Source organism: Eumetopias jubatus, unplaced genomic scaffold, assembly GCF_037043125.1.
Source record: "Eumetopias jubatus isolate StellerSeaLion01/CBP00866 unplaced genomic scaffold, mEumJub1_p1.0 scaffold_4, whole genome shotgun sequence".
Classification (NCBI taxonomy): domain Eukaryota; kingdom Metazoa; phylum Chordata; class Mammalia; order Carnivora; family Otariidae; genus Eumetopias; species Eumetopias jubatus.
Window position 1 is genome coordinate 55,325,690 of NW_028274810.1, and position 18,385 is coordinate 55,344,074.

Sequence of the window (18,385 nt, forward strand, 5' to 3'; positions counted from 1 at the left end):
TCTGGGGTCCTGGGATCAAGCCCTGTATGAGGCTCCCCACTCAGCGGAGAGTCTGCTTTTCCCTCTACCCCTCCCCCTCCCCGTGCTCTCCCTCTCTCTCCCTCTCTCTCTCAAATAAATAAATAAATAAAATCTTTTAAAAAAAGATAAAAATAATTATTTGGGTTCCTTATCGAAAAATGCATACTTCAGTAGCTGGAAAATTTGTATTTAATCGTGGGTGTTGCAGCCCCCTCCCCCACAGTTAATAAAGTGTTTAAACAAACTAAAAAAAGGCAGGTGTACCTCGGCAATATTGCAGGTTTGGTTCCAGGCCACTGCAATAAAACGAATATCACAATAAAGCAAGTCATACAATATTTTTGGTTTCCCAGTGCATAGAAAAGTTAGCTATGTTTACACTATACTATCGTTTATTAAGTGTACAATGGCATTATGTCTAAAAAACAATGTACATACCTTAATTAAAAGATACTTTATTGCTAAAAAATACTAACCATCATTTAAACTTTCAGCAAGTCATAATCACTGATCACAGGTAACCATAACAAATATAATAATGAAAAGTTCAAAATACTGAGAGAATTACCAAAATGTGACACAGAGATACAAAGTGAGCAAATGCTGTTGAAAAAACGGCACCAATAGACTTGCTTGACACAGGGTTGTCACAAACCTTCAATTAAAAAAAAAAAATGCAGGGGTGCCTGACTGGCTCAGTCAGAGGAGTGTGTAACTCTAAATCTTGGGGTCGTGAATTTGAGCCTCATGTTGGATGTAGAGATTACTTAAATAAATGAATGAATAAAAACTTAAAAAGAATGCAGTATCTCTGAGGCGCAATAAAGTGAATCACAATAAAACAAGGTGTGCCTATATTGCATTTTGCCTGGTACACTGGTAGTGAACATAGTATGTGACATTTGAGAAACTCAAAGATGGAAGAATTTTTCCATATGCTTATTGTACTTCTTAAGGGGCAGTGCTATGGGCTGACAGGAGATGCCTTTAGCTGGGGAGTGAGTTAAGCATTATTACTGGAGGTCTTTCCTAAATTCCAGTTTTAGAAAAAGTACAGGAAGGGAATTTATGTTTCCTTGGAAAGACAGCCAACCTAGATACTACAATACATGGTTAACAAGGCTGGAAAATGATGGAAAAACAGCTATTATAAAACAGAAGACAAATGCCACATTATTTATATCAGACAAACTTCAATGTAATAATCAGATTATTTTTAATACTAAATAATGACATTACTAGGAGAATTTGTAGCTCTCCTGCTTAAAAGGAAGCATTCAAATTGTTTTTTTTTAAGATTTTATTTATTTATTTAACAGAGATAGAGAGAGAGCACAAGTAGGCAGAGCGGCAGACAGAGGGAGAGGGAGAAGCAGGCTCTCTGCCAAGCAGGGAGCCCGATGCAGGGCTCGATCCCAGGACCCTGGCATCATGACCTGAGCCGAAGGCAGCAGCTTAACCAACTGAGCCACTCAGGCGCCCCAAAAGCATTCAAATTCTTAAGATCTGCCACAGTTACTAAAAACACAATGCTTCTTCAACCTAAATTTCTTTTAAAACAAACAGACTTCAATCACACAAAGCTTTTCCTCTAGAACCTAGACTAAAATATTACGAATTAAAAGAAAAAAAGTACTGATAAAATGGCCGGCTCATTCAAATCAATCAATTTGAAAGGATTATAGATTAAGTTGACAGTTTGAGTATTGTGAGAAAAATGGAAGGAGGTTGAGTTTTTTAAAAACTTTTAGAATGACAGTGTAAGAAATTCTATGTGATAAAGTTTTTAACAATATAAAGATGAAATAAAATAGTAGCTTGTAATTCTTACACAGGGCATAAGGTGGCGCTATATTCTACCAATTCAGGTAAATTCATATAAAAGGAAAAAACTGTTAATTCGTCATATATATATACAAATTTTACTTATTTTCATTCACAATGTATAAGCAAATGCTGAAAAGCACAGATTAAAAATAGTTGAGTTGAAAATTCTACTTATCAAAAGATTTAAATGGGGGCGCCTAGGTGGCTCAGTTGGTTGGGCAACTGCCTTCGGCTCAGGTCATGATCCTGGAGTCCCAGGATCCAGTCTCGCATCCGGCTCCCTGCTCAGCGGGGAGTCTGCTTCTCCCTCTGACCCTCTCCCCTCTCATGCTCTCTCTCTATCTCATTCTCTCTCTCAAATAAATAAATAAAATCTTAAAAAAAAGATTTAAATGTATCAGTAAAGTTACATTTTTCTTGGAACACTGTAGAGAATGTAATTTGTTTTGACATACAATTCTATACTGTTACTAAAGTTTTAGGTGAGGTAGAATTAATCTAAGCCGTAAATCTAGCATAGATTTAGAGTAATTTATATGGATTGCCATCTAATCAACAAGTTGAATTGATCATTTTGAAAATATGAGGAACTTTTGCGACAAAATTATTTGGAGCCTTCACAAAAATTTAGACAACCACTTCTACTTTAAAATGTTTATATTTGTATATATGTATATAAATGTTTATATTGCATATATGTTTATATTTGTATTGTTATATACATAGACATATATAAAACAAATATGTTATACAACTATACCCAACATATGCATATGTTATATAACATTTATGTTTTATACAATACATATACACATTTTATAAAACACATTCTAGGAGTCTGAATATGGGAAGTATTGCATCTCTAGAGTTTACAACTCATGGTTTGGGCTTTCTCAAATTCTAGTCATGACTGGCAATCAAAGCTATTATCTCAAAGAAAAATTCCTAACATTCCTTGCACATTACAAAACCTAAGCAAACAGGATTCAGGATTAAAAACAAATAGTGATAAAGTACCTACATGTGATCTATAGAAAGGGTCTTATTTTCCTCCTGTAATTCATGTCCTTTTCCAATTGTGTGAATTTGTAGTTTAAAGTCTGATTTACGCATACCCCATTTCAACAATTTTCTAACTTCTGAAGAGAACTTGCTCTGTCCCAATTCCATATTTCTCTACTCCACATGAAATTGAGATACAAAACTTGTTTAAAATAGATTTAAAGTATTTGAAGAAAATTAATTTAACAGTTCTTCTAGCAACTTATTCTATCAATCTCAGTTAAAACAAATCACCCTTATGCTAAGCAAAATAAGTCAATCAGAGAAAGACAATTATAGAATTTCACTCATATGTGGAATTTAAGAAACAAAACAGAGAAGCATAGGGGAAGGGAGGGAAAAATAAAACAAGATGAAATCAGAGAGGGAGACAAACCATAAGAGATCCTTAATCATAGGAAACAAATTGAGGATTGCTGGGGCAGGGGATGGGGTCGGGGGATGGGGTAACTGGGTGACAGACATTAAGGAGGGCATGGGATGTAATGAGAACTGGGTGTTATATAAATAACTGATGAATCACTGAACTCTACCTCTGAAACTAATAATACCCTATATGTTAATTAATTGAATTTAAATTGAAAAATAAAAATAAAAATTTAACTAAAAAAATAAATCACACAATAACTGTATTTATAACAAGTACTTCTCAGAGTATTTATAAAACTTATGAAATTTATTTTAAAAATTCAAAGTAAAATGCAAACAACTGAATCCTGCTGAATAAGAGAATCTTTAAAATTCACAGATTTTTTTTTTTTTAGAAAAATCATTTCAGCTCATCTAAGAAATATCAGAGAGTAAACAATAGTGGGCAGATCAAGATCAGAAATAGGATATAAAAAGTCAGGTAAGGGGCATGTGGGTGGCTCAGTCAGTTAAGAATCTGCCTCAGGGTCAGGGCATGATCTCAGAGTCCTGGGATCGAGCCCCACCTGCTTCTCCCTCTCCTTTCCCTCCGCCTGTGCTCTCTCTCTCTCTCTCTGTGTCAAATAAATAAATAAAATCTTTAAAAAATAAAAAGTCAGGTAAATAATATGAAGACTACAAAGTATTTCCAAAACACATTAATTTTATAAGAAAGTCACAGATTTTAAAAGTTGACAGTATGCCATCTTTTTTTTTTTTAAAGATTTTTATTTATTTATTTGAGAGAGAGTCAGGGGCAGAGACAGAGGGAGAGGGTGAAGCAGAATCCCTGATGAGCAGGGAGCCTGACTCAGGGATTGATCCCAGGACCCTGAGATCATGACTTGAACCGAAGGCAGACACTTAACCGACTGAGACACCCAGGCGCCTCTGCCATCTGCTTTTAATCATTAAATTTTTCTATTATCTTTTACTTACTTCCTACTTGTCATCAGCACCATTCCCTGCTCTTGATGTCAAAGATGCAAAAAGTTGTCTTTTGTTACACAGTCACTATGGCCTATAGACTAACTGTGGCATTGTCTGTTAGATCTGTCCCTTCCTTATTATGTTCAGGTACTAACCTAGGCCTAGCTGTCATCACTTTATATCTGGCTATCTCTATCAGCCTTTCAGATAGTTTCCCTAAATTGAGGTCTCCATACACAACATACAACAGTAGCATAAGTTCTTTTTCTTTTCTTTCTTTTTTTTTTTTAAGATTTAATTTACTTATTTGAGAGAGAGCACACATGAGCAGGGGCAGAGGGAGAGGGAGAAGCAGACTCCCCTGCTAAGCAGAGAGCCTGACACAGGGCTCGATCCCAGGACCCCAGAATCATGACCTGAGTCAAAGGCAAACGCTTAACCAACTGAGCCACCCAGGTGCCCCAGTAGCATAAGTTCTTAAAACTATACTTTCATCATGTTATTCCCATATAAATACCTACAGTTATTTCTTAGTTCTATAATATTAATAATAGTATTATTTGTTAAAGTGATTACTATGTTCCTGGCACTGTGCTAAATGTTTAATACATGTGAGATGATTTAAATCTTTCAAAAACACACTAAATATAATTATTTTAAATTTATAGATAAGGAAACTGAGACTCAGAAGAACTGCTAACTTACCAGTGACAAAGCTAAAATTCAAGGATAGACCTATCTCTATTCAAAGCTTTTTTTTTTTTTAGATTTTATTTATTTATTTGACACAGAGAAGAGATAGCGAGAACACAAGCAGGGGGAGTGGGAGAGGGAGAAGCAGGCCCTCTGCTAAGCAGGGAGCCCGATGTGGGACTCGATCCCAGGACCTTGGAATCATGGCCCGAGCCGCAGGCAGATGCTTAATGACTGAACTACCCAGGCGCCCTCTATTCAAAGCTCTTAATCAGTATCTAAACCAGTACTTGACACAGAGTTACCACTCAATAAATATTTGTTGAATAAATGAGTGAATAAATGAAATACTATGCTGTACTACCTTGGTATATTAATAATCAAGTACATTTTTTTATTTTTTAATATAATACCCATATTTTATACTAAGCAAAATAGCTGGCATATATTACCTTTTTAATAAATATTTTTTGAGTTGAACTACATTAAGAAATTGTATTGGTTAAAAAAAATTATATTGGTAAAGGCCCAATTAACAGGAGCATGACACTGAGAAAAAGTTTTATTATGGTTTTAATATAATCCAGATTAATATTTCTCTATACTGGCTAAAATTATTAATTTATAGTTTTGAGTTAGATAAACCACAATTATTTAATAAGTTAATTTTATGAACACTTAATTTAGTTGCAAAATACAGGAATCTTCCATTGGTGGAAAATAATATTGGTGGAGCACTAAATATTGTGTGTGAACATGTTGTACATGCACACCAAATTGCTTAGGGTGTAGAGATTCCTAAACAGTCTGAACAAAATTCCTTGGAGATAATGTTTTAAAATTTTAATATAGAACAAATGTCACTCTCTAGCAATTTAAAGATATAAGGGACTTCAGAGTTCAATAACAAATACAGAGTTGTTATTTGAAACAAAAATGTAGCCCTTGAGAACAATCAGTTCAGTTTTCTAACAGCAGTTACAGTATGTGGTCATAACCATTTTTCCCCCTTTTACAAAGGTCTCTAGGTACACATTTTTAATGTATCCTAGCAGTTTCCAGTTAATGTTTTATATTTCTGTAGCTATTATTTTCTGTTGAAAGAAAACTAGTAAAGGTTGAGTCTAAAAAGGGAAAACAAAGGAAGAAGATCAATATTAACACTCCACAAATATTGACTTAGCAAAGTGACTTTATTGTCTTTCTCTCATAGGAACTGATATTGAATGAATGATTTATTTATAAGAAATACCTATGGAAAATATTTGTTAAACAAAATTTAAAAATTGCTTGCAAAGTACATATTCAGATAATCAATTCTTCAAGTTCAAAAACTGAAAAGTCATCACTTTCAAACTAAAGACTTTTTAATACTATTCTTATCCATCATTTTTAGTTTAAAATTATTAAAACTGAAATGCTGTAATACAAAGAAAAATATCAGAAAATTACTTCACAAACTTTACTGGTTCTCTGTAGACAACGAATAGTTATTTATAAACTTAATGTCAAATATTTTTCAGAAAAAGTCTTACCTATTAAATTAAAATACTATACCTTTGGGGCACCTGGGTGGCTTAGTTGGCTAAGTGTCTAACTTCGGCTCAGGTCATGATCTCAGGGTCCTGGGATCCAGCCCCACGTCATAAGGCTCTCCACTTGGCAGTGAGTCGGCTTGTCCCTCTGCCCCTACCCCTCGTTCATGCTCTCTCTCAAATAAATAAATAAAATCTTAAAAAATAAATAAGTAATATAAAATACAATACCTTTATTGAGTTTGGCTCAGTTAACTTTGAGTTTCGGTTACTATTAGCACCCATGGTAATTGTGAAAGAAACAGATGTTTTGAATTTTCGAGTTGTTGCCAGTAAAGAACTCCTGGTATCACCTGTAACAAGTAATAGTTATTTGGTCTCACATTATGACAAGTTGTAAATACTAAGTCTGTTTCTAAATACAGTGTAGTATAAAAGGCATGTGTATTAATTTCTTTCTTTTTGTTCTTCCTATTGAAATAAAGTCAGAAGTTTCATATTATCAGGCTTTAATAGTCCCTAATATATGGGCTAGTAGCCCATGTCAGTCTTTACCCCGAAATTTTAGTTTTAACAAAATATAATGAGCATAGCCAGGTCAAGTTCCATAATAAAATTTTTACTTCAATAGATTTTTACAGCTGAGAGTCTAGAAACAGTAGCTAACAAAAGTTGGATTCTCATTTATCATTGATAAGCTAAGACAGAAGAAAAATTTATCTGAATATGACCCTTCATTCTTGATCAAGAAATCTTTAGTGTCAAAAGTAAATACCTTTATTTGAGAATGTTTCCTGATCAGTTTTTCTTATGATTCTAGGTGATGGTTTTGGTACTGGTGATGGGTCCCTTTCAGGGGATCCTTCAGTGTGGCTTCCAAACTGTTGATGCCTCAGTTTACTGTCAACCTCCAGTTTTTCTACAGTAGTTTTGAGACATTGCTCAATGGTTGTCATATATAATTTACAAAACTATAGGAAATAAAAAAAATAGTCCAATGGGTAAGACATTCAATCATACATTTGGGAGGAGGCAAATGCACATTAGTAGGCAAGGGATAGACTGATAGATGGAATATATTTCCTATTGAACTAGGTTACTCATTTTATTTTCTTGAAATCAGATTGACCACCCTCAAGTGACCTAATGAAATGCAGCCATGATTCAATGAGGAGGTCATACTCTGAGCGAAAATAAAATGTTACACAAAGAGAGGTGATCTATTATTTTTTTATAAGACGTGTAGGCTTGAGTTTGTTCTAAATAATTTTTATGATTCTTCCATCCCAGAAAAGGTATATTCCTGAGGAGAGTTTCTATGTTTGTGTCTGTGTGTGTGAGCACACGCACGTATTTTACCTTTATTATTTCTAATGTAGTCATCAGATTACAATACTCTTCAGATTAAATTTCAAGTACGATTTGTACACAACATATTAAGTATATCACTGCCAATATTAAAAAGATATGCTCTTTTAAAAATTCTTCTCTTACACAGTATACAAATTTACATTAATATCATCTTATGTACCTTGATATAGTCAAATTTGCCATCAGCATTTACATCTGCCAAACTTATTACAGCATTTACTTCTTCTCGAGTCATCTTCTCACCTCTCTGAAAAAAACAAGATTTTTTTTTTAAGATTTTATTTATTTATTTGACAGAGAGAGATATAGCGAGAGAGGGAACACAAGCAGGGGGAGTGGGAGAGGGAGAAGCAGGCCTCCCGCTGAGCAGGGAGCCCGATGTAGGGCTCAATCCCAGGACTCTGGGATCATGACCTGAGCTTAACGACTGAGCCACCCAGGCGCCCTAAAACAAGATTTATTTTAAAGCAACATGACTATCACTTTGTTATGCAGGGAAGGGGGAGAGTGGAAATTCACTTTAATCTTTTCTACAAGTCAGTTTGAATATATGGTTATAAATCTTAGAATGAGTATTGTGTCAAGCAAGAATAAAACCTATAAAATTTCACAATTTTATTAAATTTTGTAAAAGTATGAACTTCAGTTTATTAAATTTCAACAATATATATCATCAATCCAGTAATAATGCTCCTACTAAATTTACAGTAATTATAATTTCTCACAGTATACCAAGAATCAGAATGGATTCCCAATCCCACTTATACTATGTTTCCCTTTTACTTATCACATATGAATCTATTCCTGAATTACAAAAAGTTCTGGGCAGCAAATAACTGCAAAGGAACACAAGGGGATTGCAACATGGGTTCAATTTTATACTTTATGTTTTATTTACAGAGCACCTTTCATCCAGAAGGATCCTTAAGTACTTTATAAACAACATATATGTGATTCATTTCACCTGCCAATGAAATAGTTATTTTTAATGTGGCCTTAGTAGCCAAAGCTAGAATACCAAAGGTTTTATTAGCAATGTATATTATAAACTATTTCACAAATCTTACCTTTGTTAGAAGTTTATAAAGGTCAGTGTGTAAAATAGAGCCATCATCATTTACATCTAATTGCTTAAATGATTTTAGTAGTTCTGCTTTTGAAGTAGGTTTCTCCTTTCTTAAAATTATGCAAAAATCATCAAAATTCAGTTTGGCAGTTTGAGGAGTCCAATACTTATTAATGGTCTTTTGGGATGGATTTCTTCCTGCATGCTGTAGAGCTGCCCAATAAAACAAGTGTTATTTGTTAGAGTAACATTTGGAATTGGTATCTAAGGGTATTTTTTCTTTCAATCATTATACATTACAATATTACACAAAAGTACACACACACCTTTGGGGTTGATAATCTAGTGATATCAATGTATGCCTGACTTTCAAAAATGAAAAAATATATGTGTTACCAGCTACAGATTCTTGATCTATTAATGCCAGAATTAAATATTTTTCCTATTCTGACAGTTGGTTCTCAACCTACATTGTTTAACTGATAACATATGATTTACTTTGTAAAAGTGCCTGGAAAAAAAAAAGATTAAAAACAACCATCCACTTAATTGTTTTGAGGACCTAAGAATAACCACAAAAAGTATTCTGGCCCAACAAATAATGAAATGAGGAAATCATTAATCTAAGAAAATTATTGTCAATAAGGGATGATATCTAAAATCTTCATCATTGTTATATATTAATCATGAATACTAATCATTAATTCAAGAATAGTAATCATGTCACAAATATCAAATATGTGCACAAAATTTATCTATTTGCAGTTATAGCCTTGCTAAAAATCAAGAATCTCAACATAGTTTGAGAGAAGACTATTATGGAGATGCAATGGTTGAATTACTCTTAATTTTTAACCAGAATCTTTAAAAATAGTCCTATAACCAGTTATTCATGAGACATTCTTGTTTTAAAAGGCATGTCCTTATTTTCTATGCGAGGCAACAAATTACAATGTGAGAAAGGCTTTGTATTTTGTGTATATCATACACACTAAAATATAATGGTTTTAAACAATTATATTTTGTACTTTTTAAAAGAAGTAAACTGGTAATTTGAACTTAAACAAATCTCTACAAATTAAGACTTAATACTATCTAAAATGAACCAGTAATAAGATTCCTAAGCACTGTAGATAGAACTAATAAAATTTTAAAGGTATAACTGTCCTTTGTGCTACCAACTTCTACTATAAAACCTTATATTGGGTATTTGTAACTATCTTAGGTGAGATTTCACAAGATCTGGGCATTGTCAATTAGCACTAAAAAATGATAATCTGGATAGTCCACAATATAATGAATAAGGACTAATATATATAAAACAATTTTTAAAAATATCCTCAAGGAAATAGAAACTAGAGCAGGATAATAAATACAGACATTTGTGAGTCCATTATATTGAACATTCATTGTGTATAAGCATAATACATGGTGGTTTGTTTTTTTTCAGAGATTCAAACTCCTTGGTTCCTAAATTTTATAATCTAAATAGGAAGTTCACACCTTAAGTGTAAAATTGCTACCTATGGTCACGATATAAAGTTAGTAACATATTAGAAGTCCACATAAGAGAAATGTTCCCATCCTCCAGATTATGACAGTGCAGCATACCTAGATAACTTAAACTTTGGCAGAGAAAAGGAAACAAGACGATGATATAGAGGTGACTTGTAGAGCTAACAAAAGTTGCACCTAGAAAGCCTTTATGGAAGTTTGTAGCAATGGAGACAATGTAATTTTTTTTTTACTCCCAAAGGCTAATTTTGGATGTAGACAAAAGCCCTGATTACCATGTTGCCCTAGGAATGAACAAAAGATAAGTATTTTGCCTAGCATAAAAATGGACAATTCCATAATTCATCTATTAAGAGAATCAGGGAAAAGATACATGTGTTTTAGGATTCCATCACCAGCCACCTTTTAAAAGGTAAGAATATAAGTAGGAACTAAATGAAGTTGTGATTTGAAGTCAAAAGTCCATGTGAAAGAAAATGCTGGGGTGCCTGGCTGGCTCAGTGGGTGGAGCATGTGACTCTTGATCTGGGGGTCACGAGTTCAAGCCCCACGTTAGGGGTGGAAAGTACTCAAAAAAAAAAAAAAGAAAGAAAGAGGGGCGCCTGGGTGGCTCAGTCAGTTAAGCCTCTGACTCTTGGTTTCAGCTCCGGTCATGATCTCATGGGTTGTGGGATGGAGCCCCATGTCGGCTCTGTACTCATCAGGGAGTCTGCATGAAGATTCTTTCCTTCTGCCCCACCCCCACTTGTGCGCTCTGTCTTGCTCTCTAAAATAAATAAAGAAATCTTTAAAAAAAAGGAAAATGCTATTTTCTGTACAGCTTTGGGAAAATGAATGTGTAACTCTTTCCCAAGTGGCAGGTCAGCATACACTTGGGGCTGTCTTCAATAACAAAATGGTTTTTGGGGCACCTGGGTGGCTCAGTGGGTTAAGCTCCAACTATTGATTTCAGCTCAGGTCATGACCTCAGAGTTTTGAGATCAAGCCCCACACTGGGCTCTGCAGTAGGCATGGAGCCTGCTTAAGATTCTCTCCCTTTCCCTCTGCCCCTCCCCCCTCTAAAAAAACAAAGAAAATACCTTTTTTAATGAACTATTAATTACAAAACAACTTTCTTAGAATAAAATTATGCCTAAACATGTACTCAGTAAACACACATTCTCATATCTAAGAAATAGGTATAACTTAGTAATTACTAATCTAACTAAATTTCTAATTTTAGAATTAGTTGGGAGTCCATTATTATGTCTAATAACAGTAAAAACTTGTAACTGTAAATGTTTAAAGGTTTACAAGAAAATACTGATCTTTTGCCAGGGTTTACTTTAAGCTTTGACGTGAGTCTATAATACCTGTATTATTTATAAGTTGGAAAAAAAAGGAACTCTAAAACTCTGATAATGTTACTCTTCTGATAATCTTTGAAATAGAATGTCAAAGCACATGTTATATGCATAAACGGCGAAAAGATATAGATGAAAGATATAGTAATAAGAAAGATTTCACTGGTTTATCCTACTTTTTTTTTAAAGATTTTATTTATTTATTTGAGAGAGAGAGAGAATGAGAGATAGAAAGCACGAGAGGGAAGAGGGTCAGAGGGAGAAGCAGACTCCCTGCTGAGCAGGAAGCCCAAAGCGGGACTCGATCCCGGGACTCCAGGATCACGACCTGAGCCGAAGGCAGTCGCTTAACCAACTGAGCCACCCAGGCGCCCTGGTTTACCCTACTTTTTAAAAATCTAGATTATCTGAACTCAATCATTATAATGTTACAAAAAGAATTCCACCATAAAACCAAAACACTGAAGAGACAAACACTGAATTATCCAGATAATTCTCTAAGACTGGTAGCACCTTAGTAATATATACTTACTGATTCACAAACTAAATGCCATAATAACGAAATACAGGTTAAACTTTTAAACAGGAGATTCATGATCTCAGACTACTTTCAAAAGAATAAAAACTAAAATGACAGTTTATAATAAAATATAAATTTAATCTTTGTATAGTTTATAATAAAATATTTTAATCTTTTCAATTTTCATATTTCAAATATGGATTTCCTCAAATAGAGATCTTATTGGATACAGACCCAAGACGTTATTTCAAAAATATGTCAGAATTTTTCTTTAAGGAAACGGCTTCCAAAGTTGGCAAAATAACTCAGTTTCTCTATTTATAAAGTTATTAGCCTTGATGAAATTGACATGAGTATTCAGTGTTATCTGGTATTGTTTACCACTTTTTCAAGAGTAAAGACCTCCAAGTCATTTGATATACCCGGTAAGGACAAAATTCACTGGTTTGAGGGATATTTACAACCAGAGAAATTTTAGATATGACAATGGAGAGAAGCAAAAAAAAGACCAACTTGGGGCGCCTGGGTGGCTCAGTCATTAAGTGTCTGCCTTCGGCTCAGGTCATGATCCCAGAGTCCTGGGATCGAGCCCCGCATCGGGCTCCCTGCTCAGCAGGAGGCCTGCTTCTCCCTCTCCCACTCCCCCTGCTTGTATTCCCTCTCTCGCTGTGTGTGTCTCTGTCAAATAAATAAATAAAATCTTTAAAAAAAAAATAAAGACCAACTCCTCCCCCCACCAAAAACAAACAAAAAAACAAAAACAGCACTTCTAAAATTTTACTTATCTCCTAATATTTCTCTTTTACAATCATTCAACCTGTTTTTATATATTCTTTACATTTTCCCCATTGTAGGTCAAATTCAGGCTAGTGATTCAGATGTCAAGTGTTTTAAATTCTATTACTATAGAATCTTATAAATCTTATATAAATAAATATATATATACCTATATAGAATCTTATATAAATCTTAAAGTACCAAGTAAGAATTTTTAAAAAAATATTTCTAAGCAAGTAATTGATGGAAGCTTTAAGAATACTAATCTAGTCTGTATAAACACTGATGTTTTATTTTGAAGCTACTAGAATATATAAATATATAAAATGGCACAATAGCATAATGTAGTTCCATTGCTCAAGCTTCCCTAAGAAACTGGGATGATTCAACAATGCAATTCTTATTCCTGTCTTTCTGATCTATTAACTTTGAACAAATAAGGCAAAATACATATATTTTAAAGAAAAATTTACCCAAGTAAAGTTGTTCTTTAGAAATAATGTTTTCTAAGCTGCTTTTAAAAACAGTTAAGTAGGCAGCTCTACAATTCATATAAAATATCTCTTCTTCAGTTAGTGGAAATGTCTTTGTTCGAGGACTCTCTGAAAGCGCTGACTTCTGACTGGAGAAAGTTGCATCTCTTCCTGGACTGATGGCCATTCTATTAGAAAATAATTTAAAAATTTTAGTCAGTGTTAATCCCCTAAAATGCAAATGTCACCTTGCCTTTCAAATGGGGGGAAGAGGAATCAAAGCATTACAGTTTTCATATATGGGGAAAAAAGACAAATATAATATGCATATGGTGGTATTATTATATGCTAAATTAGAATAAGCCTTTGGCAGTATATATATACACATATATATATGTGTGTGCATATTTCGAAATCAACTATATGAGACAAAACCTATATAGAAAATACATATATATGAGAAAGCCAAAAGAATAAAGCCAAAGCAAAGATGTAATATAAAAACAAAGTAAGTATCATAGAGGAAAGGAAAAGCACACAACAATACTCTCAAAATAAGAGGACAGTAAGTTGGGGCGCCTGGGTGGCTCAGTCGATGAGATGTCTACCTTCAGCTCAGGTCATGATCCCAGGGTCCTGAGATACAGTCCCACATTGACCCCCCTGCTCAGCGGGGAGTCTGCCTCTCCCTCTGCCCTTCCCCCCCCCACTTGTGCTCACGCTCTCTCTCCTGTGCTCGCTCTCTCAAATAAAATCTTTTTAAAAAAGAGGACAGTAAGTTAAGTCTTCATAGGGTTGTCATGAGGATTAAATATGTTAATACACGTGAAGCATACAGAACAGTGCACGTAATAAGTGCTAAATAAACTTTGAAAGAGTGAAACTCCACAACAATGAGAATTTGGATGTAATGTGACTGGCAGTTGGCATCCATCACCTCAGCAGGAGCAACAAGGTCACTTCACCAACATCTCAATAATGCTGGCCAACATTTTGAATGACTGAATCTTTTGGATCCTATTTAAAGCATTATTGTGAGATTTTACTGCATTCATTACTAATAATGTTGTGAGGTTATATAGTACCTCAGCTCATAAGCCTTAAAGAACTATCGTACATCTTAATTTATCCTTATTACAGTGGTCAGGTATTTTTTGTCCCTTTTACAGATAAGGAAATTGAGGGACAGAGATGTCACCCAGCTAGCAGTAACAAGAGGCAGTAAATTTTGATAACAGTTTCTTCTTTATTAATGTGAATGAAGGCTTCAACAGTTACTATGAGGCACTAAATTGTGCTGGTGGTCTAACAGCTTCCCACATTATTTTACCCAGCTTTGGCTTCTAAAAATACATTCCAACCTAATAAATTGAATATTTCAAGTTCAACAATAAGACGACACAGGTAGGGTCCCCTTCAGGACTCACTGGATTCTTACTCAGGAGGCCTAAATCACTTGCACCTTCTTGAATTATATAGGTCTTTTACACTTGGGAAAGAAAGATAATAATCACTTACCATGGATGAAGTACCCTATTTATAATACACAGACTGCCTGTCTGACACTTTCATATTACACCAGATTTAGAAAGACCCCATAGGGATGTGGTGTCACAGTCTGGTTACTGCAAATTGATATCACTATAATTAAGCATCAGTTTTAAACACATATGCGTGCACGCATCTCCTCACAAATATGGGGAGGAAAACTGTTCCGATAAGAAAGGAAGAATGAATGTTCATTTTGCAGCAAGCAATTTTTAAATTTAAGTATTTGGGGGGGGGGTGGGATCGTCCTCGAATACTCTTTCCAAATAAGGTGTCTACCTCACGTGTAAATCCCACAGTAGAAATGTTCCAGAATTCTATTCTTTCCCTTTTTGTGACGAGAGACTAAACGGAAGCTTAAATAAATATATAACTGCACCCCTCAGGCTTGGAAGCCGCCTTCATTTAAAACTCCAGCCCGAGACCAAGACAGGGGCCTAGAGAGCACACTGCAGCAAACGGCTCCATAAATAACCCGCCACACTATCAAGAAAAATAAACTGTTAACAAGCGCCTAAGGCTTACTGAAGGGCCAAGGGAAACAGAGCCGCCCAGTCCCTGGTCCTACACGCTGAAATACGTTCACAGCTGATCTCGGGCAACCTCTCTCTGTTTTTGCATTTCTCTAGGACGCAGCTGCGGTTGTATGTACACTTTAGGTACACACGGACCCAGCGTTGGTATAGCAAGAGAAGTAAAAGAAGCAGGTGAGAGGGAAGGAAGCCGGACAGCGAGGCAGGGCGCGGCGCAGACACAGAGACAGCCAGCTGTTTGCTACCTAATTCCAGCTCACACGCGAGGAAGCGCAGCCAATTCTCTCCACAGATTCCGTGATCCTGTCACCGCAGCCCAAACGACCTCGGCCTTTCCTTTAATTACCATGGCAACTCCGCCTCTCCGCCACCGGAAATAAGATTCAGAGCACCTCCCCAAACAGTCCGGGTAGAAATCTAGGGAGGTGAATCAGGAGAGGACAGATACGGCTGTGCCGCTCGTCTGTCGGGGTCTGGAATGGCCAGAGTGAAGAGAGGGTCCTGTGGTGCGCTGGCAGGGACGAGGATGAGGTCCTAGGTCCTTAATTAGCGTCTCCTCTCCTCTCCCCCTTACACTCGGATCCCTTGGAGGGGGGAGGGTGTTTCCAGCGGGCCACCTTGCGTGTGACGCCGCGTCTGGCAGCCTCAGGCCCGGGCTTTTCAGACTCCGGCGTCGCCCTCCGAAGGTTCTCTGCTTCAGGAAGAGGTGGCCCAGTTCCTTTTATCCCGCGGTGGTGCGTTCCTGAGTGTCGAAATGCCGTAGGTATCCCCCCTCCCCCACCCCATTGCTGTTTCTTGGGTCTCTTTGTGAACAATGAGAGTAGATATTATGTTGTCCTCAAAAATAAAATCCTGTTATTTTACTAGCAAAAATGGGTTTATTCTGGAATAACAAAGCATTTCAATTCGCTGCGTGTAAGCTATGGCTAAACTGTAGGTAAGTTCAACAAAGGAGAGGATGATTTTATGGAGAAGAGGGAAGAAGTTGGGAGGGATTATTTTGACCCAAAGTCCGTGGGAGAACAGTCAATTCAGGTTCAAGGGGACGGTTTCTCCTTGGCTGAGTTGCAAGCGTCGTCTGTATTTTGTAGGAGATGCAGTGTACATCTTTCCCTATTGGGACCTGTAATCAGTGGTTCTTAACTATTGAAACTCTTCTGTTGGGGTCTGTAATTGATAGTTCTTCCTATAATTGACGTTCAGTGGTATGAGATCCCCTTTTAGCCTCCCCTTCTATCATCTCTTCGCCACTTTAATGAGGTTTCCCCTTCATTATTTTTCACATTTCCTCCTTTTGGTCAAGATCTTTCTCCAAAACCATCGCTGATTAAGAGTCAGGTTCTTCTTAATTCAGTGACCTTTTGTCCCTTAGTGCCAGGGAGGATCTTTCCTGGGTGTTATGTCCCACTTTGGAGGGAAATTGTACAAATTGGAAACCTATTGAGGTCAAATTTGAGTAATGAGGCGTAGCAGGGAGAACTTTCAGGCATTTCCCCATCTATAGTCCATATTTATCAAGATTGTAAGCGTTGGAGATCGTCTTACTGAGTACATCATTTTTAAAAAGACTTGACAGGAGGGCGCCTGGGTGGCTCAGTTGGTTAAGCGACTGCCTTCAGCTCAGGTCATGATCCTGGAGTCCCAGGATCGAGTCCCGCATCAGGCTCCCTGCTCAGCAGGGAGTCCGCTTCTACCTCTGACCCTCTTCCCTCTTGTGCTCTCTATCTCTCATTCTCTTTGAAAAAAAAAAATAGGGAGACTTTAAAAAAAAATAAAAATAAAAAGATTTGACAGGCAACAAGTACACAATTGAAAGTAACATGACAATTCCAAATTGTGTGATAGTTCTAAACCAGGATCCTAGATCTGAAAGTAGCCAACTAACAAGACTGGCACTTATTCCAACTTAGGGAAGAAAAGTTCCCCCTGCTGAGGCAAATAGAGTCCTGTATGCTTCCTGGAAGTCCCTACTTAAAGCGGTCATGAAAGCAGAATGGTGATTACTGCAAGAGCGCACTGAAAGAATTATCTTGTGCATTTGAGAAGATACAGTGTAGGTATAAACATGAAGCAATAGCTGGTGAACTTTTTGCAAAACAGCAAAACTTCAAAGACCTTTTAAAAAGTATTGTTATCCCAAAAGAACTGTTGGAACCAAGTGTGTTAATAATATGGTAAAGTTGAAAATTCAGAAACCATGAATTCTGGATAAGAATCCAGAGTTAGTTAATACTCTAGATGAAAAAGAGAGACTTCTGTAATTCCTGAACCTTCTAACAGGCCTGGTCCAGACATCTTGGGAAGTCTGTGTCATCAGATGTTGTCTGCCTCAATTCCAGGAAATCTTTCTGACCAGATGGTCTGCAAATCCGGTCAGGGTTTGACGGCTTTCTTTAGATGTGTCACATGAATCCAAGAGTCCGTTCCTTGAGGTTTGGCACACAACGGTTGGCTAAAAGTCCCTGAGAGGGGGCTTTCCAGCAAGGTTGAAGAGAGTCTTTCAGGAGGTATTTTTTTGTCTTTTTTTTTCCCCCAATAGATGAAATCTCCAAGTTGCAAGATGTGGTGCTTAAAGTTTTTGTCTACTGAGAGTACACTGTGAAAAAATTGCTCTACCAAAGCATAGGTAGTTTTGATAGAAGCAGTTCGGCCTTTATAATATTGAAGTATAATCTCCTTTTATCCTGTGAGTCAAAGGGATCAGGAGCCAAGTGCATTGGATGTCCTGTGACTGTCTCAAAGGGTGAAAGTCTATGAGTTCGC

General features: G+C 36.2%; 2 protein-coding genes across 2 annotated transcripts in view; one reads left to right on the forward strand and one right to left on the reverse strand.

Moving 5' to 3' along the window:
- The window catches only part of EFCAB7 (EF-hand calcium binding domain 7), a 43,769-nt gene extending 27,812 nt beyond the window's left edge, over positions 1–15,957 (reverse strand). Inside the window, exons 1-6 of the mRNA XM_028106731.2 lie at positions 15,868–15,957; positions 13,542–13,729; positions 8,915–9,126; positions 8,008–8,094; positions 7,252–7,447; positions 6,708–6,829 (exon numbers count right to left, since the gene is read on the reverse strand). Of these exons, the coding sequence (XP_027962532.1) occupies positions 6,708–6,829; positions 7,252–7,447; positions 8,008–8,094; positions 8,915–9,126; positions 13,542–13,728 (804 nt within the window). The 5' untranslated portion in view covers position 13,729; positions 15,868–15,957. The remainder of the gene's footprint in view (positions 1–6,707; positions 6,830–7,251; positions 7,448–8,007; positions 8,095–8,914; positions 9,127–13,541; positions 13,730–15,867) is intronic.
- Positions 15,958–16,196: 239 nt separating this feature from the next.
- The window catches only part of ITGB3BP (integrin subunit beta 3 binding protein), a 64,320-nt gene continuing 62,131 nt past the window's right edge, over positions 16,197–18,385 (forward strand). The window contains exon 1 of the mRNA XM_028106854.2: positions 16,197–16,381. Within this exon, the coding sequence (XP_027962655.1) occupies positions 16,377–16,381 (5 nt within the window). The 5' untranslated portion in view covers positions 16,197–16,376. The remainder of the gene's footprint in view (positions 16,382–18,385) is intronic.